The 25,348-nt window shown below is 31.5% G+C and overlaps 2 protein-coding genes and 1 non-coding gene across 3 annotated transcripts; 2 read left to right on the plus strand and 1 right to left on the minus strand.

The window, feature by feature from the left end:
* The first annotated feature begins 447 nt into the window (after nt 1–447).
* LOC143195657 (putative inactive peptidyl-prolyl cis-trans isomerase-like 6) lies at nt 448–10,063 on the plus strand. Its single transcript, XM_076403031.1, has 8 exons — nt 448–744; nt 5,010–5,207; nt 5,267–5,329; nt 5,382–5,473; nt 5,635–5,835; nt 6,238–6,412; nt 6,471–6,687; nt 9,932–10,063. Exons 1-8 carry the CDS (start codon nt 538–540, stop codon nt 10,033–10,035), a joined length of 1,257 nt encoding a protein of 418 aa, XP_076259146.1. The 5' UTR covers nt 448–537; the 3' UTR covers nt 10,036–10,063.
* A 1-nt stretch (nt 10,064) lies between these two features.
* LOC143195650 (protein-lysine N-methyltransferase SMYD4) lies at nt 10,065–25,195 on the minus strand. Its single transcript, XM_076402975.1, has 10 exons — nt 24,807–25,195; nt 24,577–24,748; nt 20,975–21,295; nt 18,670–18,871; nt 18,388–18,610; nt 18,203–18,332; nt 15,163–15,364; nt 14,389–14,607; nt 14,125–14,340; nt 10,065–10,168 (listed from the first exon to the last, which is right to left on the minus strand). The coding sequence occupies exons 1-10, from the start codon at nt 25,002–25,004 to the stop codon at nt 10,087–10,089; spliced, it is 1,965 nt and encodes a 654-aa protein (XP_076259090.1). The 5' UTR covers nt 25,005–25,195; the 3' UTR covers nt 10,065–10,086.
* Nucleotides 20,719–20,800, plus strand: TRNAS-UGA (transfer RNA serine (anticodon UGA)). The gene has a single exon. It is a non-coding gene; the product is annotated as a tRNA-Ser (tRNA).
* Nucleotides 25,196–25,348: the final 153 nt, after the last annotated feature.

Raw genomic sequence — 25,348 nt, forward strand, 5'->3', positions numbered from 1 at the left:
TTTAGATACCGCGTCACTAAAACAAATATGGGATATTTTGCCTAAACTTCATTTTCTAAGGACATAAAGAAAGTGTGCAAAATGTAATCTCTATTAAGACGAAAAAAATCAGAGGTTGTTGCTACAGCAAAGAAGTTATTTTACCACAGTGGTCATTCGAACGAAAATCGACCAAAAACCTGAGGAACAGTTTAGAAAATCATAAACAAGTGTTCCAAACAGATTTGTTTAACAGTCATGGGCATAAAATTTTATTCTAAACGTGAAAAGACATACAAAAGCATTCTTTAATAACATAAATATTAAATATCACATTAAATTGAAACCAAAAATCTTTTAAAAATAATATAATTATAAATAATATATTAAGTAAAATACCCAACTTATATTTGAATTCTTATAAATCTGACGCCTAATATAAGAAGAATAAGACATTGAAGTTTGACAAAATGTTCATATTTTGACATACATCTCCGACTTTATTTAAAATTTCGATTCACACTGCAAAAAAACAAACCGTTGTGATTCTAGTCGTCTATGTCTAATCGACCGAATAATATGTCTGATACTGAAATTAGAGAAACAAAACCCGTTAAATTCTTGATAGTTGGTTTCATAACAAGCGAAGATTTTCAAAAATGCCGCTATGCAGTTACGAAACTGCACAAATGTTTTCCGAAAGAATTCGACGTTCCAGATATCAGACCGCTGCTAGACGTCGAATGGAATGAATTTATAACAAAGGTATTATTTATTAATTTCTGACGGATTTTTTTTAGCCTTGATGCATATATTCCGGGCCTTCTGTCAAAGATGATAAAAAATTTACCAGAACATTATTTACATCATTTACTATTCATGTTCATGTTTTTGCAAGACGAATATCTTAATACAGAACTTTTAAAAACATCTATAGCCCATCCAAAGTTATTTTGTACATACGTCATATAAATTTGTGACGTCAAAACGTCGCAATGTTGTCGTATCAACTCTGAATTTTAGTTCAGTTTGGCTTTGACATACAATAAAATTCTAATCTAAATGAAATAATTAAACAATAACATTGCTAGCAAACACAATTTATTTTAACACTATAGTAAATCTAATGCATATGTTATAAAACGAATAAAACGAATTTACAAATTGCGACAGGCAACACATAAAAAACTTTGAGTAGACTATATATTAAACGTTTCAATGTTTTTTTTTTGTATTAATATATTCTTACTATAATTATTCCAGTAGAACAGCGAATGCACGCCAACATCTGTTTATAAAAACGTAAAATCCCTTTCAAACTCAGATTTTTTAATCACATTTTTCTTTCTGATTTTATTAATTAGCATTACTCTAGTTTAAAAGAAGCAGAATAAAGTTTGATGTATGTACGAACATGTAACGAAATTGGTCTATAAGATTCGATTTGTGTTGGTATTGGTCGACACCGTCGTCATATGTCAATGCATTAGATGTACTATAATGTTAAAATAAATTATATTTTATAATGAATTTTTTGTTTCAGTATTTTATTTAAATTAGTATTTTGTTGTTTTGTTTTCAAACTAAACAAAAACTTAAATTTGACGCGACAAAGTTTCATTATGAATTTTGAGGACGTAATTTCTCCTTTTTATTGGAAGAACTATAGCTATTGTTGACAAACCTATAATTTGTTTTCAGAGTAACTTAAAAACTAGGTATATATCTAGAGAAAGCCAATGTTCCTTACTTCATCATTTCAGTAATAGTGTTCATATTAATAAATACATTTCACTGCACTATATCCGCTTTATCATACTTTTCTTTCATACTTCATGTAGTGTGGCTTCTACTGGAATGTTCTTCAGAAGTTGCAATACTTATTAACATGAGAGTGATACCTCTCCTCATGTCTCTTTGAGTAATCATTTCTATGATACCCGGGAGCATTTATGACACCCCTTTGTTGTGAAAATTTTATATTTTATTTATATTATTTTTTACAACACAACCCATATCTGGAATACAACAGCAAGTTATTATTTTCCTCCCAATTAAACAAAAACTTTTGTTATATTTTATATCCAGCAATATCAAGTTTCCTCCCAAGATACTAAACGTTGTTGCTATGTGGGATGCTAGTAAACACTATTATTTTTGCTTGTATAGCTTAATTTCCAAGACCGAGTGCTGTAATTTATATTATCACTAGCTTGATATAATATTCTCGTTGCTTCTTTACTATTGTGTCCAATGGTTATAGATCAGATGTATAAAGTAGATCAACTCTATATGATCTTTCCTGATTTGACAAATAATGAAATATTATAAGCCAATATATAATAGTTTTATAATTATGTCCATTATTTTCGAAAACTGTATGAATCAATTCGTCTGTAATTGTTGTGATTCTACAAAAATTTGATAACAATATCATTTTCGAATTTGCAGCAGTTCTTGACAAAATCTAATAATTTTTGACAAAGCAACAAATTAAAACAAATAATTCAAGTACAAAATAATTCAAGGGAGAGACATATCGCAGGGTGGAATGCTTTCGATTTGCCACAAAAAATTGAGTGGAGAAAATCTCGGAAATATGAGTCAGCCTTATCTCGAAAAAATCAAGTTTTTTGCGTCATGGATATTTGTGACGTCGGAACATTACAATGTTGCCGCATCAACTCTGAGTTTTAATTCAGTTTGGCTTTGACATACAACAAAATTATAATCTAAATAAAATAATTAAACAAAAATGGTATCAAATATAATTTATTTTAACATTATATTACATCTAATACATATCTTATCGAAGGACTTAAAACTACAATTAAGAGCACAGGTATAACAGTTTGTAGGTCTGATTTGTTTTGTTTACATTAAACTCTTTTCCACACCATCCATAAGGTAGAGTTTCAAGGTCCGTTTTTTATGCAGTGTTATCCCCTTGGAGGTTTAATCCACGTAATTAACAATTGTGTATATGAAATACGTATTTTACTTTCATTCGAGGGCATATTTACTTTTTACGTTTAGCTCTTGTTTCCTTCAATGGTGTGTTTACTTGACAAGTCATCTTGGTATCACCATATCATGTATTTTTATTTCTTCGGCTACCATCTGTATACACCATTCTTGATAAAAATTAATCACTGAATTATGTCTAATGCATTTACCATATCTACAAAACAATTAGTATTCATTCTCTCCTCATATGTTCTAGCCTAATGGTTATGTTTAATTTTGAACAATTACAATCATATCTGTGCATACAAATCGTTCACGTCCTACAAGACCATTTTCTACCAGTTATATTCAATTAATTATGTGCATACCTTTTGTTGTTTCCATTTTCATCACTCTGTCTCAGGAATTTCCAGCATTGCACAGCATTATCACATATCCTGAAAGTTTTCTTCAGTCACGATCACTTTACGACTCACTATGCAATTCAATCACTAAACTGTTAATTTCTAATCTGTTTAAAACATGTTCACGATTCCACCATTTATCAATTACTTCCTTTGTATGTCTTATCTAGTTCATCCAAACCGAAGGTATTATGGTTGACAATGCTTCCTTCCACATATACAAACAGTTGTTGATGGAATATCCTTCTCCACCAGCAATATATCTGCAATTAATTATTAATAAATATAATGACCAACAAAACCCAGAAAATTTTCTCTAAAATAATTTTATTAAATTATGTTTATATCGATAAAACAGTTTGTGTCTTTACTGTTCTTCTACATTTTGTATATTTGGTCTCATATAGAGCCAATATCAAGGTGGTCAAGATTCGTCGCCCACTTTGTATATAGACGGGTTTTCTTGGGTAAATCTAACATATTATTCTTCATTGTGTAAGCGATATTATTCACAGTACCCACAGTATTATTTAGCACGACTAAAACACATTTTCAATAAAATTGTAGGGACTTATGTTATTTAATATCATCAATATTTACCTCACTAACGGAATTTATCGGCAAAAGGAGGCCTCCGTTATCTCGTTCCTTTTCGAAATAATCTATTAAAGCCGCAATAAATTTGTGACCCTGAATATCTATTGTTTTCGGCATTTTCAAACAAAGTAATATGATACATTACGGAGCGACTTAAAATGTATTAAAATAAAAAGCTAAAATAATGTTTGCTTGTTTATAACTTGTAATAATTATAAATAATATTTTGAATAATTTAGCGTAAATCTGAAAACCGGACGGCGACCAGCTGTCAGACGTATGCAAAATTCTTGAAAATAATAGTGATAAGAGGTTTTAACTCTTAACTATAAATTATTGTGGCTGTATAATTAACTGTAGTTTTTAGATATAGTATAATATTAAAATAAGTTATATTTGATAGCATTTTTTTTCAATTATTTTATTTAGATTAGATTTTTTTTGTATGTCAAATCCAAGTGGATTAAAACTCAGAGTTACAGTTAGCAAACTATGTATACATCCTTACAATTAAGTACCAAGATAGACTGAAGCAATTTAAAATGTTCCTAAAAATAATTAAATGGTTTTTTATAATGTTTAAGAAATTTATTTAATTTTTTAAAATATAGGGCTAAGCTTTCGCTAGAATTTTCGTTGGCGAGAAGATAGAGCAGTGAATGTAGTTAGCCGAGGATGGTCATAAAAGGTTACGTTAAATTAAAAAGACAAACTGTATTGGACCCTTATACATGGTACAGAATAATACACTGGCCCTGGATTACCAGATTTCTTTCTGTTCTCCCTCTTCTAACTTCTTCTTTCCAGAAAACCTTTCAAGTTTGGCAGAAATCTTAATTTATATCCGAAAAACAAGAGTATTAAAGTGGAATTAAAGCTAAAGAAGTTTATGTTGAAAAAAATTACTTTTACTATTTTTTAAAGTATTTATTGATCAACCCTCGTATCACAGTAATATAATTAAGACTAATAATCGTTACATCTAAAATTCCATTGCCATTTATCTTAACCTTTTAACTAATATATAGACAATTAATACTAGTATTCATAATCAATGAATAGCAACAAAGGAGGTTGGGTGATGGACTATGGTCCATAAAAAACAAAGTGGCAGTTTTCAAGGATAACGAGATCGTGGGAGACTTCGACGACTTAATCGAATTAATTTGGAAAAAGCGAACTTTTGTTTTTAATGAGAATTGGTACGAAATAGCCTGCAAGCATGTAATTGAATATTTAGAGGAAAAAACGACAAATTGCGTAAATATAAAATAAACTTTATATATTATTGTAATATTTGTCTATTTTGATCATTGCAGAGACAACTGGTGTATTTAAGCATAGCAATAGATAATCATATGATTGGATCACTGTTAATTGAAGTAAAATATTTGGAAAACTACATCTAAACCTTTTAAACAAATGCTTTTTTAGCTTTATAATGACTTAGTGCCTCTAGCATGTGAAATATTTTTTAATCGATGCAAAGATAGTCAAGGCGGTTATCTTGGAACTCCCATTCACAGGTACTAAATTTTGTTAACAAAAATGATGTTATAAACTATTCGCATTCACCAGTTTATTGTAAGATCCCATACACCATTTTGTCAAGAAATAAATATTATTTTATATTTATATCAATTTAATTACTCAAAAACATATTTTGTAAAATTATATTTACTTTCAGAATTGTGGAAGGATCTTGGATTCAGTGCGGAGGTTATGATCTAACGCCAGTTAAAATACCTTGCGAAAATTACATAATACCACATAACAGAAGAGGCGTAATATCTATGTGTAACAATGGCCGTCATAAGGATAATTCTACCCAGTTTCACATTGCTCTCGATAGCTTGCCATGGATGGACTACAAATACGTGGCATTTGGGTCAATATTCTGTTTAGTATTTAAATGCAGTCATATTTTTGTGAAAATTAAAATTTTATTTAAAAAAGTGACTCTAAGTATATAATTAGAAATATAATACTGAGTATCTGATAATATTAAAATGTCACAAAAACTGCAACAAGTGTTTTGCGATTTTCAAAAATCACTAAAACGTTCGCGAAAGGCCAAACACGAAATCTCAAAAAGAGATGGTGAGATTCAACTGTTTTTTTATAGTGTGAAAATGTCTGGGTACTATGTTTGTTCATCTAAAAGAGAAATCTATCAATTTATAAATATTCGGATGAATGTTAATGAATAAAGTCAAATTTCAAAAAAGTATTTTTCTTAGTTAAACCAAGGAATACCAGTAATATGTTATTAACAGCATTACTATTGTAGACAATTGATACATGGCGATGATATTCTGAAGAAAATTGAAGAAGTACCTACTTATTATCAATCACCTACCAAATCGATAAAAATAGTGAAATGTGGAGAATTCAGCGCAACAGGCGAAGGAAAATCTGATACCAAACTATTTACTTTGGAAGAACTAGAAAACTACAAGGAACCTGTATTATTTTTAGCCAGATTATTCCGCATCAATTTTTATAATTGTATCAAATTTTCAGGTTGATATACTGACCTATCTGCGGACGTATCACGAAGCAGTTGTAACTGAAACAGATCAAGTGTACGTGAATATATTGGGTGCTCCTGATATAAATTTATCCTGCAATACTGTGTGGTCTGAGTTCAAATTAATGACCGGATTATATTCGTTAAATACAGATCTAAGAATGCATCTGTCATTTAGTCAGCTAGTTGATAATAACAACGATATGGAAGGTAATTCGTATAAAACTGTTCATGTGATTAATACTAACCATCTATCTCTAAATCATCGTTACTTTTGTTCGTTCGTTTAATTGAATACTTTTTTTGTGCGAAGTACCATTTTAGAAAAGCAAAATCGTACTGCTTAACTGATTTGGCTTATTACTGTTATTACTGATTCCAGTAATTAAGCACTTTCTCCAACTGGATGATTTTAATATTTACAATTACAAGGGGTCCGTCAGTTGTCATATATTTGACATTTTTCCTTAATTATCAAGTCGTATAGTTTTGCAATGCATATTTAAATGCAATAAATCAAGCGTGATGGTGTGAACAGTACTAACCATCAACCTTAAACACCCGTTCTGTGCGGCAAATGGATACTTTTTGATACTCACCGGTAATTATATTGTGCAGTCTTAGCTACTCCCATCCCTTACTTATCGCTTGGATTTTTTTTACTGAGGTTCATGGTAAGATCGCTTGCTCTACCATCTTCCTTAGACCTGACCTCCCATTGGAGTCATTCCAGTCACCTATCCTGGGCCATCGTATCCCTAAAATTTTCCCAGCCAAACATGCCATATAATTGCAAGCCTTCTTTCCAAAATTAGAATTAACTAGCTAAGAGATCAATTGAAAAGTCCACGACCTGGCATATAGATGGAGCTACTAGGATTAAATCCATATGTTTTAGTTAGCTCAAAGCCTCAAAAGATGCGTGTATAAATTTGACAGCTGTCGGATCATTAGTTTATGAATTATAACATTTTGAGTGAAGCAACTTTTGTTATTGTGAAAAAAATGGATAAAAAGGAATTTTGCGTGTTGATAAAATACTGCTTTTTGAAAAGAAAAAATCAAGTTGACGAAAAAACTTGGCTTGATGCCAAGTTTCCCGACACTGCCCTAGGAATATCAACCATCAAGGATTGGTATGTTAAATTTAGAACACAAAATGATTTTGAAGAGCTGCAAATCGAAACCGAATGAAATAGCAGACACTCTAAAGATATCAACTGAACGTGTACATCATATCATTTAAGAATATTTGGATATGAGAAAGGTGCAAAGTGGGTGCCGCGCTAACTTACTTTTGACCAGAAACAATGACAAGTTGATGATTTGCAGCAGTGTTTGAAGACGATCGATGAAAATGATGATGAAATCCATGAATTGGCCTTCGAATTGCTTCCTCATCCACCGTATTGTCCAGATTTGGCCCCCAGCGACTATTTCCTGTTCTCAGATCTCAAAATAATACTCGCTGGGAAGACATTTTTGTCGAATGAAGAGGTGATCGACGAAACTGAAGCCTATATTGAAACAAAGGACAAATCGTACTACAAAAATGATATCGAAAAATTGGAGGCTAGCTATAATCACCCGTGAAGGGAATTATGTTGAATAAAAAAAACTAGTTTTTCCAAAAAAAGTGTTTTACTATGGTAGTTCGGGGACTTTTCAATTGACCTGTTGCATTACCTTTTTATAATCACACTTCTGGGTCAATTCTATAAGAGAGATCGCTATCTTGTTATGTTCAAGTTCTGGTGTCCTACCACAATGGCAAAAATGAAGGCCATCTAAAGACCATCTACACCGATGGTTCCAAATCTCACAATGGGCTTGGCTGTACATTTGTGGTGGACAACCAATCATTCGTATTTAAGCTCCCGAAATAGGACTCTATATTAACTGCTGAACTCTTTGCAATTTTCAAAGCCTTATTCCATATTTCAATCGAATATCCCAAAGAATAGCTGATCCTTACTGACTCTCAACATCTATCAATCCTCCATAATCTTTTTCTGAATGGCTACAAGATAGAATATGATAAAAAATGAACATATAGGATCGCTTCTCACTTTGACGCACTGTCTGTACGATCCTCTCCTTCGTTCTTATGCTAGAACTCTCGATGCCATCTCTATCAAACTATCGATTAAGACTCATTTGATGACCTTGAGCCCGCCTGATTACTGCAAGTTTCGTCACCTTGCTCTCACGTCGGTCTTCCACATACTGGGCGACTGTCCGCATCTCGACGACGACACAGTTTGGGTTGTGTATCTAAATCTTATGTTATATGCACAGCTTCTAAGAGAGAAAGAAACTATTTGACAAGAGAAAATACTGACCGATTCCTTGGATTTCTGCAAGGGATTAACTATCCTCAGGGAATCCCATACCAAAATTAGTGTTACTGACCAAAATGACCTGCATTTCTATATAAATTTTAGCACGTGCAATCTGGATTAAGTCTGTCGATTTTAAATAATATTGTTTGATTCATTTTACATTATTTACTATTTTATATTTGTCACTTCTCTCCTCCTTCTTTGTCGCCCTCTTTTGCAACTATACAATACTCCTTTATAGTCGAAAAAAAATTATATATTTTGGTAAACATATAGTCTGCGAATCAAAGCGAAATAATGAAATAAATATTGAGGCAAATATAATGACAAACTATAACGCTTACTTTACTACAAATAATAAAGAGTTATTTGGCATTTACACTAAATTATATTTATTCCTTTTGGCATTACATTAACTGATGCATGAACTTCATAAAGCATATGAATGTAGTTGCATGAAGCAACCCCCCTCCCGATCGTTCGAGAGACTCATCTTACGACTCTAGAAAGATTGCATCCGCTTTTTTAAAATTATTGTTGACGGATTTACTCTACTACTATTTTACTACTATTTCGACTGGCGTTGACAAGTAGATCTTTCCCAAAGAAAGTTAGAAAAGTAATACGTATAAATAAACGTGAATGAAATAGAAATACCATTTTCCTTTATTATATTATGCCACTGTTACTTTCCGAATATTAAAATGTGAATAAATATGGGATCATTATGCAATTCCTTTTTTCATACTGCCATTTGCCAATTTAAAATTACTTAAAATAAAATGCACAAAAAAGAATCAGACAATTATCTCCGTCCTTCTCAAATTAGTACCGGAAGGAATTCGTACATATCCTTCTGATATTTCGAACAGAAAAAAAAATTGAAGCTTGCATTTGACTGAAATAGTAATTACTATTTTCAGTCGCTAGTTTTTTGGCTATCGACTAGTTCGACTGCTTTGGGACTATTGACAATTTCGGCTATTTACAGTCGATAGTTCCCCAAGATAATTATAACATGTACATTCGACAGTTTGTCGCCTCTAAAACCCATTACTTAAAAATCATATTAATTTTAAATTTATTAGTATTTAATTATTGATTGTTTTCAGCTTCTGAAAATTACATGTGCGAACCTACTTACAACGGCCTAATATACAAGAAGTCCATTTGCTATGACGACACAGAACCATCATCATCTGATCTAACTTTATAAAAATACGACATTGCTAAGAAAAATACATGTTTCATTCGTAAATGTGTTTATTTATTTAACTGCCATATGATTAAAACAAATGCAGAGCATCGCTTCAGCCAGGTGGGTAGCCTTATGCGGTGGTAAAGCTATTCTGAAATAAAAGTTTTCATTCCAAAATTGTTTCAAATAATAGGTTGGGAAGTAACTTCGTTTTTCGCTCTAGATGGCCGTAAAATCGGTAGTAAAATCATAACATATTCTAGATATAAAGGTTTAAGCAATAAAAAATTTTTCCAGAAAGCCGTTTTCAACATATTTCCGTAAATATTTCGAAATGATAAAAAATTATGTGGTGTTTATGATGATGCATGTTTAAGTGACCGCCAGTTTTAAAATTAGTTTATTGGTTATTATAAAAAAATTTTGTTGTTGTTACAAGGCGCTTCGGAAATTACTTTAGAGTTTTTTTAACATGTTTCACTAGCCATAATTATGTATGTTATAATTTGATATATATGTAATTTCATTCCACTCACATTAACGCCAAAACTACACTCAAAGTTACGTGCTGCCAAAATAACAGCGTTGTACATCTCTACATAGTATAAAACAAAGTCGCCTTTTCTGTCCCTATATCCCTATGTGCGCTTAAATCTTTAAAACTACGCAACGGATTTTGATGCGGTTTTTTTCAATAGATAGAGTGATTCAAGAGGAAGGTTTATATGTATAATACACGCATAATATACTAAGGCAACATTGCTAATTTTAGAGATTTCTAACGTGATGTCGTAAATTAACCTATTTTTTAGGCTTATTTAGCAATTAGCAAAAACGCTGCCTAACCCTACGAGTTAGATCAAATTAATGTACTACAGTATTGTACACCATAAAAAGGTCTACAAAAAAGTCCGCGATGGTATATGTTTATCTTTTAGGGATAACCCACATTAACCATTTTTATTGTTTACTTTTTACGTGAGAAAATGGCTTATTTACGAAGCTATTTTAAGCAATACGGCATTAATCCTTATCGAATTAAGTACCTTAAATACAGTGTGCAATTAATATAGATCAATATGGTTCCTTACAGCATGTAAATTAAACAAATATTTTCGGAGATATTACAAATTTAAAATTTGCGTTTAAAAATGTGTAATGTAATAAAAATTGTATCAATTTAGATATTCCAAAGATAGCAGGAAATCTTCATAGTAAGTATAGGGGAAGAGGAATTGTTTTACTCCAAATTTAATGCGTGCAGGCCAAGGGCGGTAATGAATGAACCAAAAATACTGGATCGATTTTAATCATGTTTTCATTGAGTGACATAGGCATATATATTTTATGCCCGTGCAAAGTCGGAGCGGGCCGCTATGTTTTTATATACAACGTTCATATTTTTTCTGTAGTGTATTTAATTTAGTATCAGCATTGCACCCGTGCGAAGCCGGGGCGGGTCGCTAGGTACTTATAATTAAGTCAATTAGGTCAAGGTACTTATAATTAATATTTTGACTTAAAGCATCTTAACCAAGATAACCTTTTCAACAACAAAACTTTTAAAATACATTAATACAAAATAATATAATACAATTTGTGGACCAACAAGATAAGCTTGATTTTATAGACAAGAAATTATCATGCCTGTTTTATTATATTGTTAATAATAGATGCTTAAGCTGTGTTTTTAACTGCTGAATTTTATCATAATAAGAGCACAGCATTAAATTTGATATATATCATACATTTTAATTTTTTGTTGCTAACTATTGCCTTTTGGTATGTTTTCTCCATACTGACCTATATTGATTGAACTCTTTTTATTATCCGTTCCATAATTTTCACAATAACATTGCAGTAATAATTATATCATGTCTCAATACATTTTTTATGTTGAAAAAGTAAGTAAAATACTAACAGACTTTCAGCTGTGCTGCTCTGCTTTCAGTATGAGGGAACAAAAATATAGAAACTTTAATATATTTTATTTGAATTGATAGCACCAAAGAAATATGAAATAGGGAAAACGAGCTATAGATAATTTTAATTATATTTGCCACGAGATATGTTATGTTTTCAATTAGATTGCAGCAATTTTTATATCCACTTTTGGTTTGGCATGAAGGCCTTGTTCATAAACTACAGAAAATGTTAACAAAACAACACACCGAACTATTAAAATCATACATTACAACCAGAATGTTTAGAGTCAAACAAGAAGAAGCTTACTCTACAACAAAAGAAGCTAAAGCAGGTGTACCACCAGGAAGTGTACTGGGGCCAATACTTTATCTACTCTGCACTTATGATATATCACAAATGGAGAATATTACGACGGCTACATTTGCCGATGATACTGCGATTATAGCTGTCGGAGACAATAGTGAAGAAGTCTGGCGATAATTACAACAGACAAGTGACAATATAAATTTGGACACAAGCTTGAGAAATAGAAATTAACGGACTGTGCATGTGCAGTTCACCTACAACAGACCGTACAAGCACCAATAACATTAAATAATACTACGATTCCATATAGCAATAACGCTGAATATCTCCTAATGAATCTTGATGCAAAACTTCCTTGGAAAGAACATATAAAGAAGAAAAGAAAAGAACAGGAATTGAAATATAGGAAAATGTACTGGCTAATTGGAAGAAAATCACAATTATCGGAGTTCAATTATGGGGATCATAAATATTCTGCAAACATTAACATAAAGAAAATACATTTTTTTCAGAACAAATAACAAAGTCCTGAGAGGTATTGTGGGCGTACCTAAATACTATAGGACAGATTACCTACATCGAGGCCTTCAGATATCCATAGGCAGTCAAGAAATTAAGAGAATTTCAAGGGGACATGAGGACATTCTCATGAGAATATTGAAGTATTGCAGCGTTTAAATTCCACCAGAACAGGACACACATTCAAATGAATCAAACCTCAAATCTCCTCTTGTGTATTGTTGTGTAGTGATGTGCATATAATAAAAAATATAGCACTGACATGTATAAACATTATTTCACCAGAGACTGAGATAGGGCCGATGGGTCCTCCTAGTTGTATACTTAGATTAAAGTTATTATAAAGATACATTGTAGGTTAATCGGAAACGACTAGTAATAATGTAATAATTAAATAATAAAAAAAACTCTATGGCGTTGTATTAATAATTTTTGCAAATGTCGAGTTTCTCGCCTGAGAACGTGAATTTACGGCAAGCATTGTATTTCTTGTTCCTTAACAGATAAAATAGAATAAAGCCGTTAAGAGTTATCATTTGATGGCAGAGACTTACAGTCAGCATACTCCAAGTATAAGAACATGTAAAACGTGGTTTCGAAATTTCACAACGTTCAAGATAAAAAAGTCCTAGTAGGCTAAGAATATTTCAGGATGAAAAATTGTAGGAGTTACTGAATAAAGACTACAGATATTAACTGCAAGACCAAATCGCCTGCGTCTGGGTGGTGGTGTTGATGTCGTATATTATAATCTGTTGAAATCAGGATAATCAGTAAATTCAGATCCGCCTAATATGACAAGACCAGTAAAAATGTGTTGAAATAACTTGGCTAGAAAGTTTTATCGTAAGTACCCACCCCCCAGACCTGGTTCCTTCCCACTACCTTTTTCGCATCGATGAAGCATATTTTTGTAAAAGACCACTTCGCCGATTTCGAAGAGGTTAAAAATAGTTCAATCAATGATTTGAGATTGCATGGTCATATGCTCGAAGCCGAATTCAAACAAACGATCAGAATTGATTAGACCACAAATATTTTAGTAACTAGGAAAATGTCTGACTTAAAATCTTACCGCGCCTGACTACCACTTTTCTGCTCTCAGCAAAATTATCTCTCTTAATTTTACACTATTAAAACTTGCTTCAAAAGAGGCTTTTGGAAGTCACTTAAATCAGATTTTTGCCCAGAAAACTCATAAATTGTACTATAAAGAAAGAATGATTTTACCAGAAAAATGGCTAAGGTCATTGCTCAAACCGCACAAATTATCTTTTATTAGTATTTGGATATACATAAATTTCCTTTTAAACGAAATTACTTATTCCTTAACCTTTTAATACAATCATCACTTACTTGTAGAAAGTATCTATAGCTAAGGTAAGTACGTCTATGGCTTCCTTTAATTGATTACTATCCATATATTGAAAAGCTACTTGATACTGTTCTTCACACCAATGTAGTAAAATAATTTTGTTTGATAAATTTATCAATTTTTTACATTCACTGCATTCGAAAGATTCCTTTAATAACGGTAGTGTATAACATTTCGAACATTTTTCAGTTGGACACCTAAAGAAAAAGAACTACATTTCAGAAAAAATAAGGTATCTGAATTACCTTAATCTCTTAGTAGCGGTCTCCAATCCCATATTAAACGCAGGCCAATTCTGAATGCAAGCTTGGCATTGGCATTTAAACCAGTACCTAGAAGACAGCGATCTTTGACGATCCGGTAAAATCTTCTTGGTGAAAATTGGTCCGTAATTTTCAGGCACGGGATCATTAGCTTTTAGGGGCCTGGCTGCTGTCAAAATAATATTTTTTCCAACAAAATACCTAAAAAATTATTTATATTTGATCATCGAATAATATTGAAATTCATCATCATGATCAATCCATAGCCGGCACCCGAAGGAATGTCTTACCCCAGCAGTAGTTGCCACTTTCTTCTCCTCCACTCCTAATCTGAAATGCTTGAACTACTGTAATTGCAACTGGACTACGTTGAGATTTAAAATCCTTAGTTATCAATACAATGGTCTGTACTTCAAGACATATGGTTCCGGAATGCGAACTATATCATGAAGAATGTTGTAAGATTTATCACTAGCGAATCGGCAGATATGTTGAAAAACAGTGGGGAGGCATCTCCTTGGCGGATACCGGCTCGGATCTCAAATGAATACATGACAAATCATTTCACACTCGCACAGCTAAGGGAACCTTCGTAAACTACCTGAAGAACCTTAGCAATATGATTTAACAATTTTTGTATAAAGATAAAAAGATATAAATAATTTAGGGGAAGTACTGAAGATCATGAAAATATTGCAGCGGCAAGTACTTCCAATAGTTAGTATAAAATGGACTTAATATTATGCAATATTTTACCTTGCTGTAGCAGGAAAACAATCATGATTGAACAATGACGTTGTCAAATATACTGCCACTCCAATGTAAACTAGTTGGGAATCTTTCAAGGTTTTGTCTGGGTCGCATTTCGCATGATACACTTCATGAGCGTTAAATTGTAGCATTTGCAAATTGAAGAGAAGCATGTCGCCTATTTGGTATTGCTCTTCACTTGGTAAAACTAGTACATTATAAAAAAATTAAAAAAATAATATAGCATAAGTAGGTTGGAAAAAAATCTTATTATCCTCATTTTACATTCAAATAAAATGCGAAGTATGAATGTAAACAATAGTTAAATAGCCTAACGCCAGCTTGCTAAACGCGATAGGACGGTCCTCCTACTGTTGCGATAACCGCGGGTTCGAATCCTGTTGGGACATAATCGTAAATTTATGTTTGTGATTGTTTAAAATTTGTGATTGTCCTGAGCAAGAGTATAAAATCTGAAAAGGAAAATGATCCCAGTTACGCCAGTAACCAGGCTGGGTAAAACCGGATGTCTTCTGGGATGATTTCTAAAATTGGTCACTCGCCACTCGGTAGTCTTAATGCTGAGGACCGTGGTTCGGAGCCCACGTTAAAATGTAGGTCTAGTCCAGATGAACCCGTAGTTGGTAAAGGAGACTTTAAAATATAGTTTTAAAAAAACCTAACCTAAATGTTAAATTTCATAGTTTTAACATATCTATAATAAAATATCTATAATAACAGTTTTCCCTAGTGTTAATGGGTTATTTAGTGTATGCAGATTCTAATTATCAAACGACCACAATTGCAATTTTAACATTCATTACTTTTATTGATTGCTTTTAGGAAATCTGCTATCGATGAACCTACTAAACACTTTTAGAAACATATAATAATACCATTTAAATATAGTTATTTTGATGCCATGGACAAAGAATGGTTTGGAGCACCAAAAAAATTCGTGGCAATGAATTTCAAGACTTATTGGACGAAACCCAGCACAAACTCTCAACGAACTTTTAGAGTTTTTGATTAATCAACTGCCTCCAGATGTCTGCCATGCCATAGGATAGATTAAAATAGATGAAAAATAGTCATCATACAAAGTGAGTGATAATTCCTTCTCAAATAGTTTCAATATTACGGTTTTCCTGGTTCTTAGTCAAGAAAAAAGAAGAAAAAGAATGTGAAATATTTTTATTAATATATATATTGTCAGTTTTTCTCAATAATAGCTTTTTAAAGTAGATAAAATGGAGTAGGTAGGAAATAGTAAAAGTAATCATAAAAAATTAAAATATATTAAAAGTAAAATCTAATTGAGAGAGACTATAGACTAATAGAAATGTCTGCAGCCTATATATGAATCAAGAAGGCTGTAAATTGAAGATCAATGCTTAGAAAAAACTGTGTTAAATTTAAATTGTAAATCTTTTTGAAAGGTATCTTTGCAGATCTAAAAGAAAAATTTCAATATTTTTAATTAAATTTAATGTATTAAAGATTGTCACCGTCAATCATATTAACAAATATATTTAAAAATATAAAATAAATTTGCACTAAAATCCTCTATACCCACATATCATATAGCAAATTTTTACTTTTATTACTTATTATAAATGACCTTACTGTAAATACTTAATTTTCACTAATTTTTATACATATGCATATAAAATTAGTAATAAATGGATCTTGAAAAAAAAAGTTTCGGGAAGTGAAACTGAACGTTTTAGAATGTTGAAAGAGTTTCAAATATAGGCTAGATAGGTTAGATACCAAATTGCAATTGTTATGTTTAAACCGATCATTGAAATAAAAATTGTCTTTAATTAAGCAGAAATGTTAAAGTATTTTGAAATATTTATAAAAAAAACTTTAATAAAATATTTTTTTACAAAAAAAATTGAACTGACTTCAAAAAATAAACAAGAAACTTACTAAAAATTAAAAAATAATCAAACCTACCTAAATTCATTTATCTATTTACAATATTATCTTAACTACTACCAACTTACTACTTTGAAGTCGGTGCCGAACCCCCAGACCCAAACAGTTATATTAATTTAGATTTGTTTGTTTGTTTTGTATTTTAATTTTTTGTGTATGTCATAAAATCATATTATAATTTTTGTATTGTTTGGGCTGGGCACCGACTTCAAAGTGATCAGTTGGTAGTAGTTAAAATAATATTGTAAATAGATAAATAGATTTAGGTAGGTATTAAACTAAATTGTGTATATATAGTAGAATATAAAGTACGTGTCGTAGATAGGCTAAATAAGGTTTTTGATTATTTTATAGTTACTACAACTATTATTATGTACATACTTTGTTTTAAAATGTTTTTTTTTTGTTAAAAATCTAAGTTGGATTATTTTTTAATTTTTAGTGGGTTTTTTATTTATTTTTTGAAGTCGATTAATTTTTTTTTGTATAAAATATTTTATTTTTCTCTTTTTAGTGTTAGATATTTACTCAATAAATTTCGCAGTTATTTTATTTAATATTACAACGGTTAGACCAAGTAAAGACATTACGCCATAGAAGCAATAGTCTACAATATGTCTACGAGGTCTTATATGCTATATTAGTAAGTTGGTAGTAGTTAAGATAATATTGTAAATAGATAAATGAATTTAGGTAGGTTTGATTATTTTTTAATTTTTAGTAAGTTTTTTATTTATTTTTTGAAGTCAGTTTTTTTTGTAAAAAATATTTTATTAAAGATTTTTTTTATAAATATTTCAAAACACTTTAACATTTCTGCTTAATTAAAGACAATTTTTATTTCATTGATCGGTTTAAACATAACAATTGCAATTTAGTATCTAACCTATCTCGCCTAATTTTTCAATAATAATTCTCCTTTTTTTTTCGAAGTCGTTGAAAAATTAGTAATAAATGAAAATCTTTCATATATTTTCAATATAAAAATACGAAATTGAAAATAAGGTTTTAACAAGAAAGAGGTTTTGGGGACAGAGACTGAAAGTTTTAAAACGTTGAAAGAGTTCCAAAGATAGGTCAGATAGATCTATAAAAAAATTACCTTTATCTTCCGTTTTATCGTGGAAAAATCCAGCCTTCTGCAAACACCTCAAGAGGAAGGAAGCCATCAATGTCCTCTGCAGAAAATCACTAGCTGGTCTTAACTCTGAATGAGTACACAACTGATAGACCTGTAGACAAACATTGAGCATAGACAGCAATCAACAAAGAATACCGGAATATTACTTTCTCCTTGTTCCGATTTTTCCTTATAGCTAACGATTTCTCTAGACCGTTCTGGGTAATCATCCTTAATGCGGTATGAGCCAGAATACTCATTCCAGATCCAATGAGGAGATCTAAATATTTACACTCGTATTTATGATAGGTGGAAATTGCTTCGTCCCTGCAGGCGGCACTACAGAAAGCTACACTGGAACACTCTGGACAACCTAAAGGCGTTTCTAAACTAAGAAAGGAAAGTTGTTTAGTTCAAATATAGTAGAATATGGACTGATAAACATATACCTATTGAAACAGTTATGGCAAAAGAGACCGAACATATCTGGTAACAAACAGGCTGCATAGGGACTCTCAACAACTAGGGTTTCTCCAGATGATATGTCCTGATTAGCAATAACGTATCTACCGGCATCTTTTGACGTTTTAACTGATAATTTTTCACTTGCACTTGGAAAATTATCATTTTGTTTCGCCAGCTTTGGTAATTCTAAAAAACAAAGTATACGTATATATAGTTATATCTTATTTACGAAATAAAATATTATTTTTGGAAAGGCAATTGTCGACTACATTAGTCATTGATCTAGTTTAAAAATAAACTCTTTATTTTTTTGGCATTTTTTAAAAATATGGATTGGTTGAGACGTGTATTTTGATCAACAATTTGTATTATTGAAAAAGAAATATCAATGTAAGCGACTGTTAAACATCCTAACTTAAAACTTAACTTTAAAAATCCATAGTTTCGTCATTCCGTTAAAAAAAATTACAGTATTCCACTCAGTATTATTCAGTATGAAATGCTCAAAATTGAATTTTCGACAATTATTACTTTTACTGTTTGGTTTAAAAAACTCTGCTGATGGAACTTATAATGGTACTTCGTCATATCCCAATTGCTGGTTTCGGTTTCAACGACTTTAAATGTGATTTTGATTTTGACGGCAGTAACATATACGTGCGGCAAAAGTACCGCTACCATCGATGTCACCATCAAATGTCACATAATCAAAATGGCAGCGGGACTATTGCCCCACCTTATAGAACGGCCTGAAGAAACAAAAAAGTTGAAAGACAATTATTTATTGGACTTGTTCGACGAAAATCTAACTCAAACTTTTAAAGACCTTTCAGACAGCTCAGCTGTTAATGAATTAAATATTTCCAGTCGGAGTATGGTTACCATACCAATTTTTTGAAAATGGCATTATGACTGGCGTAAAACATAAAGTCTTGCTGTTACAAGGGTGGAATTAGCAAGAGGTAGTGTATCACCAGTTAGTAAAACCGAATGAAACTCTTGCTGCAGATGTCTTCTGACTTTAACTCAACAAACTGATGAATTATTGAAATGAAAACTGACTAAATTATGAAAAAGTGCGATCAATGATTGGATTGCTACTAAACCAACATCATTCTTTTGATACGGTATCGCCATGTTTTCAGAAAAATGTAAAGAACTAATAAAAAATGATGGTAGACATTTTTACTAATATATGTTGTATTAATTTTTCTCAATAAATGTTTTTTTAATGTGAAAAATGATCGAAATATATGCAAATATCTAATGCAAATGCATGAAGTTCGTTAAATTAACATTAAACCATTTCAGATGTTTTTAAATCAGCGTTTCACGTAACTATTAAGAGAAAACTGAATTTCCATTCGTATAAAATTTAATTAGTGCTAGTTTTTAAGAAAAATTATTAAAATTAAGGTCATTTTCATTAAAAAGATTATGTAAACAAGCCAAATTATAGATATCGGACCAAAAATGTTTGTTGCACTTTTCATTAGAGATCTGTAGAAAAATAAGTTCTTGTGAATACATGACAACGAATATAGAGTTTAAAGTTTGTAGTAAATTTAAACTGTTTTTTTACTCAGAAAATAGACACCTGACGTTAAATAGATTCTGCAATGAAACATTTAATATTTTTTGAAACAAATATTTGTTGGCTTTCTTTATTCAGTGAGATGTAATTTTTCCATTCGTTTTCTATACATCAACTTTCAAAATAGCGTCGATACAGTTTTTGGATGTTTCGCTTAGATCGTTGATGTTTGTGTAACTTTTAAACAAAGAGGCTTTTGATGGTGCAGCTTACATTTCTGAACTTTTATAGCCTTTAACATTTATTTTTTAAAAAATAATTACCACAAAATATTCTTTAACTCTTGACACTGCAAATAATAATGTGACATGTCAACTTTAAATGTCTTATCAACAAAGAAAAACAGATCGAAGCTTTATTTACATTCATCGAAATTTAATTATATTAACCAATAAATGACGCTCCATGTATTTTTATGATCGTTTATGAATTCGTTGTAGCTGCGGTGTCCGAGTAGTTAAGGAGATGGACTTGAAATCCATTGGGCTTTGCCCGCACAGGTTCGAATCCTGTCCGCAGCGATACATTTTTTCTAACAAACAAATAAGTAAATATCTCTTCTGCTCGAATCGAAAACATCGAAACCGGAAATATGCTCTACTTTATGTGAAAAATTCTCCGAATAAATTTAAAATAAAAGCATCAAAATGTCACCATAACCCATTACATCACATTTAACTAATTGGTTATCTTACCATTAGGTTTCTTGATAACTTCTCTAACCATAATCCCTTTTCTATCTTCATTAAGCATTTTAATATTTTCCTCATCATTGTGCAGCATTTTCTCAGCCAAATCAAACGACACCTTCGCTCTATTATCTTCACCGAGACCTCTATAACATACACCCATTTTCCAAAAAGCCTGTCCTTTATACGAACCGGGTAAATTCTCCTTTAGAGCCTGCTGGATGTCACATAAGGCGTTGAAATACCTTTGTAAGCCAATGAAGGCCTGAGCTCTACCCCAGAGTGCCAAAGATAGAGACAAACCAGAGTCGATCTTTGTATTTGAACCTGAAAAAATAACACTTGAATTTGAAGAATGTATATTTAAAATAACAATATCAAATATAATTATAATGTAAAAATATAAGGTCCGACATGTTGATGGTACCAGTGTATAATGATAGAGCACTTAAACGATATATTTTACATTTAAATGTTAATTAAAATATTAGTTTATATTTTACGGATATAATGGAGTAACATGCGTTACTTTCAAAATAATGCGTAAAAAAAACTAAACTTTTTTGTGATGACTTAACATTTTCCATTAACAAAAAAATTGCTATTGAAGCCAATTCGTTTTTTTTATATATATTTTAAAGTCTCCTTTTTATCAACGAGGATTTATCTGGAGTGGACCAACTGCTTAACGTTCCGTTAACGGCTTCGAACCGACTGGCCAATGTCTAAATTAAAGACCATTTCAGAACACATCCGGTCTTACCCAGCCTGGTTACTGGTCACTGTTTAAATTGATGAATATTATCAAAATGATGCAGAACATTCTGTGTTGGTCGCATAAAATTCACGTAAAATAATATAAAATTGCATATATACGTGCGTGAACAATTTTATACAAAATTTTAGATATAATTAATTCATGAGCATGGGTAAGTAACCCATGAAAAGGTGCCGTACAAAACGTAACGCCGATAAATGATTAGATAGCTGCCAAAGCAACCTCCTTCTTTCATCATAGTATTTCTATGTTGCCAAAATGAGAGAAGTTGTAGAAAATATGTTGATTAACATACATTTTGCCAATTTTTCTCAATAAATGTCTTTTTAAAATAATACAATGATAACAGTACGTACAAATTCCTAATATTTTTACATGTTTTTAATAGATAATATAACATTTCAATTGAAAAGTCCCCGGCCTGGCACATAGATGACGCTACTGGAATTAAACCTGTTGCGACCGCTATGACCCTTTAGGCCATCACGCATTCACCTACAGCAAGTTGGTACCATGCGGTTCCCGGCTATAAAAGACCACCACGACGAACAGTACCACTTCCAAAGCGTAACCGTACTTCCTTTACCTAACCTAATTCCTGTCAATTCACCCGTCGACCATATGTATCGTTTAATATTGCAATAAACAAGTATTTCTTCAATCAGTGTTTTTAGTTCTCGAGCAAATTCCTTCCAAAAATAGTAGTGAGTGTTCGGATAAATGACATTTCGACCGACGGACCAGGCGAATATTCCTACAAATCGATATGTTTTTTAGTTAGCCCTAACCTGTCGGACCATTAGTTTGTGAAATATAGCATTTTGAGTGAAGTAACATTTGTTATTGTGAAAAAAATTGATAAAAAGGAATTTCGCGTGTTGATAAAATATTGCTTTTTGAAGGGAAGAAATACAGTTGAAGCAAAAGCCTGGCTTGATGCCGAGTTTCCGGACACTTTCCAGTGAAAATCAACCATCAAAGATTGGAATGCTAAGTTTAGACGTGGTGAAATGAGCACCGAAAACGGTGAACGCACTGGACGGCCAAAAAAGGTTGTTACTGACGAAAACATTTAAAAACTCCACAAAATGATTTTAAATGACCGTAAATTGAAATTGAATGAAATAGCAGACACTCTAAAAATATCAACTGAACGTGTACATCATATCATTCACGAATATTTGGGTATGAGAAAGTTCTGTGCAAAATTGATACGCGCGAGTTCACTTATGACCAAGAACAACGACGAATTGATGATTCGTAGCAGTGTTTGACAACAGATGAAACATGGCTCCATCATTTCACTCCGAAGTCCAATCGACTGTCATCCGAGTGAACTGCACACGATGAACTCGCTCCAAATCGTGGGAAAACTCAACAAACATAACATCGGCTGGCAATGTTATGGCGTCTGTATTTTGGGATGCACATGGAATAATTTTCATTGACTACTTTGAAAAAGGAAGAACCATCAATAGCGACTGTTACATGGCGTTATTGAAAGACGAAATCGCCTAAAAACGGCCGCGTTTAAAGAAAAAGAAAGTGCTGTTTCATCAAGACAATGCACCGTGTCACAAGTTAGTGAAAACGATGGCAAAAATCCATTAATTGGTTTTTGAATTGCTTCCTCATCCACCATATTCTCCAGATCTGTCCCCCATCGACTATTTCCTGTTCACAGATCTCAAAAGAATACTCGCTGGGAAGAAATGTTCACCTAATGAAGAGGTGATCGCCGATACTCAGGTCTATTTTGAAGCAAAGAACAAATCATACTACAAAAGTGCTATCGAAAAGTTGGAGTGTCGCTATAATCAGTGTAACACCCTTGAAGGGAATTATGTTGAATAAAAAAACTAATTTTGCCAAAAAAATGTCTTTTACTATGGTAGGGTAGGCCGGGACTTTTCAATTGACCTTGTTATTTTTAATTATAATATTGAAGAATATTATTATTGACACATTCATTGATTGATAAAAGAAAAATATATGTATAAATATTTATGTATCTATTATTTTTGCATGTATTATAATATTAATAATCGAAATCACATAAAAAAACAATTTTTCAATCAATATTATCATAACATTTCAATAAAATGTTAAAATCATTCTAATTAAAAAATTATTCATAATATATAAAATATTTTAATTCTATATTATCGTTCCAAGTATGGTAGACTTTATCTATTTTTGGCAATGAACGATTTATTGTACATTAATTTTAAAAGATTTAAAAATGAACTTGTGTAATAAATTATGCTGTATCGCATCTGATGCTTCTGTAAATATATGTCAATAATATCTTTATATCATATTTATATATCAATTTCCTAAAATATAATTAAAACTAATTTGTCTCAGCTATCGTATATCGAACTGCGCGTCGATAAAATACAATTTACAGCAAATACTAATTTAAAAGGGCCGATGAAAAATACAGAGTACAATTGGAAACATGTGGTGAAAAGGTTCATAAAGGCACGACGATTTTGGTTTACGTGTTTAGGAACTGATAATTTCAACATAGTGCTGAACAAACACCTCCCAAATTAACTAAATAAAGTTAAAAACAGGAACCAAACGCGAAAGCCAAATGAAACAATCATAGGAGACGGCTATTGGTTGCAATTGATAAATATAAACCAAGCATTGAAAGAAAAGTTATTTAAAGAATAATACAAGATTGGCAATAAACAATATTTAAAACAACAATTACGACAGTTTTGCAAAACATAGCATTTCAAAATATATTAACAAAAATTCCGAAAAATTTCATTTTGATAGTAATTCATAGCAACTTCTCTAATTATAGATCTACACTTACCTGTTTTTGGTGCTCGTAAGACACTTTGACAATATAATTGTAATGCCTTTTGGTATTCCTTTTGCTTCAGGAAACGTTCAGCCTCCAATCGTCGTTTCTGTGAAAAATCACCATTTTTCGGCCTGTAGATCTCCTTGACATTTCCAAGAAAATTTTCGACCAAATCTTGCGTCTAAAATCGAAAAAACATTAAAATATTTGAGAGAATTATTTAAGAGTATTTATCTTACTTCATTTGATTCATAAACACATTTTATTCTCTCTATATCGTTTTTCAGTTTACCAAATTTGTTTTTTATCCAATGCTCGCCAACTTGATCCGCAACATAATCCGCAAAAGTGAGAAAAAAACCTTTTGAGTTAGACTGCAATGTCCTCTCACTGCATAACTCCTTATAATAGATATCAACAAACCTATCATCCGTCATGATTTGCAGTAATTATAAGTATCAATTATTTATTTAAAAAAACAATGCATCTCACCATACCAGCTCCGCTAAGACTAAATATAAGTAGAGCAGTTTCCACTAATAGATTATCTATAAATAGACGTAGGTAAACCTTCCAACAGTATGTGCATCTCTGCATTATTGCCATTGATCACATTACATATCTAGTAATTAGTGCAACTATATATACCAGTATTGTAAAAAATAATTTTTAGAGTAACATATTTAATTTTTTATAATTTAAAAAGGTGAGCGCCATCACGTAATAAAACACCTAAACTGCTATTGACTTATAATGAAATCTGTTATGTCGTTGCTGTTCA

Source organism: Rhynchophorus ferrugineus, unplaced genomic scaffold (assembly GCF_030347505.1).
Source record: "Rhynchophorus ferrugineus isolate W39M unplaced genomic scaffold, kcgeb_rfMv2 rfM1, whole genome shotgun sequence".
In the NCBI taxonomy this organism is placed as follows: Eukaryota; Metazoa; Arthropoda; class Insecta; order Coleoptera; family Curculionidae; genus Rhynchophorus; species Rhynchophorus ferrugineus.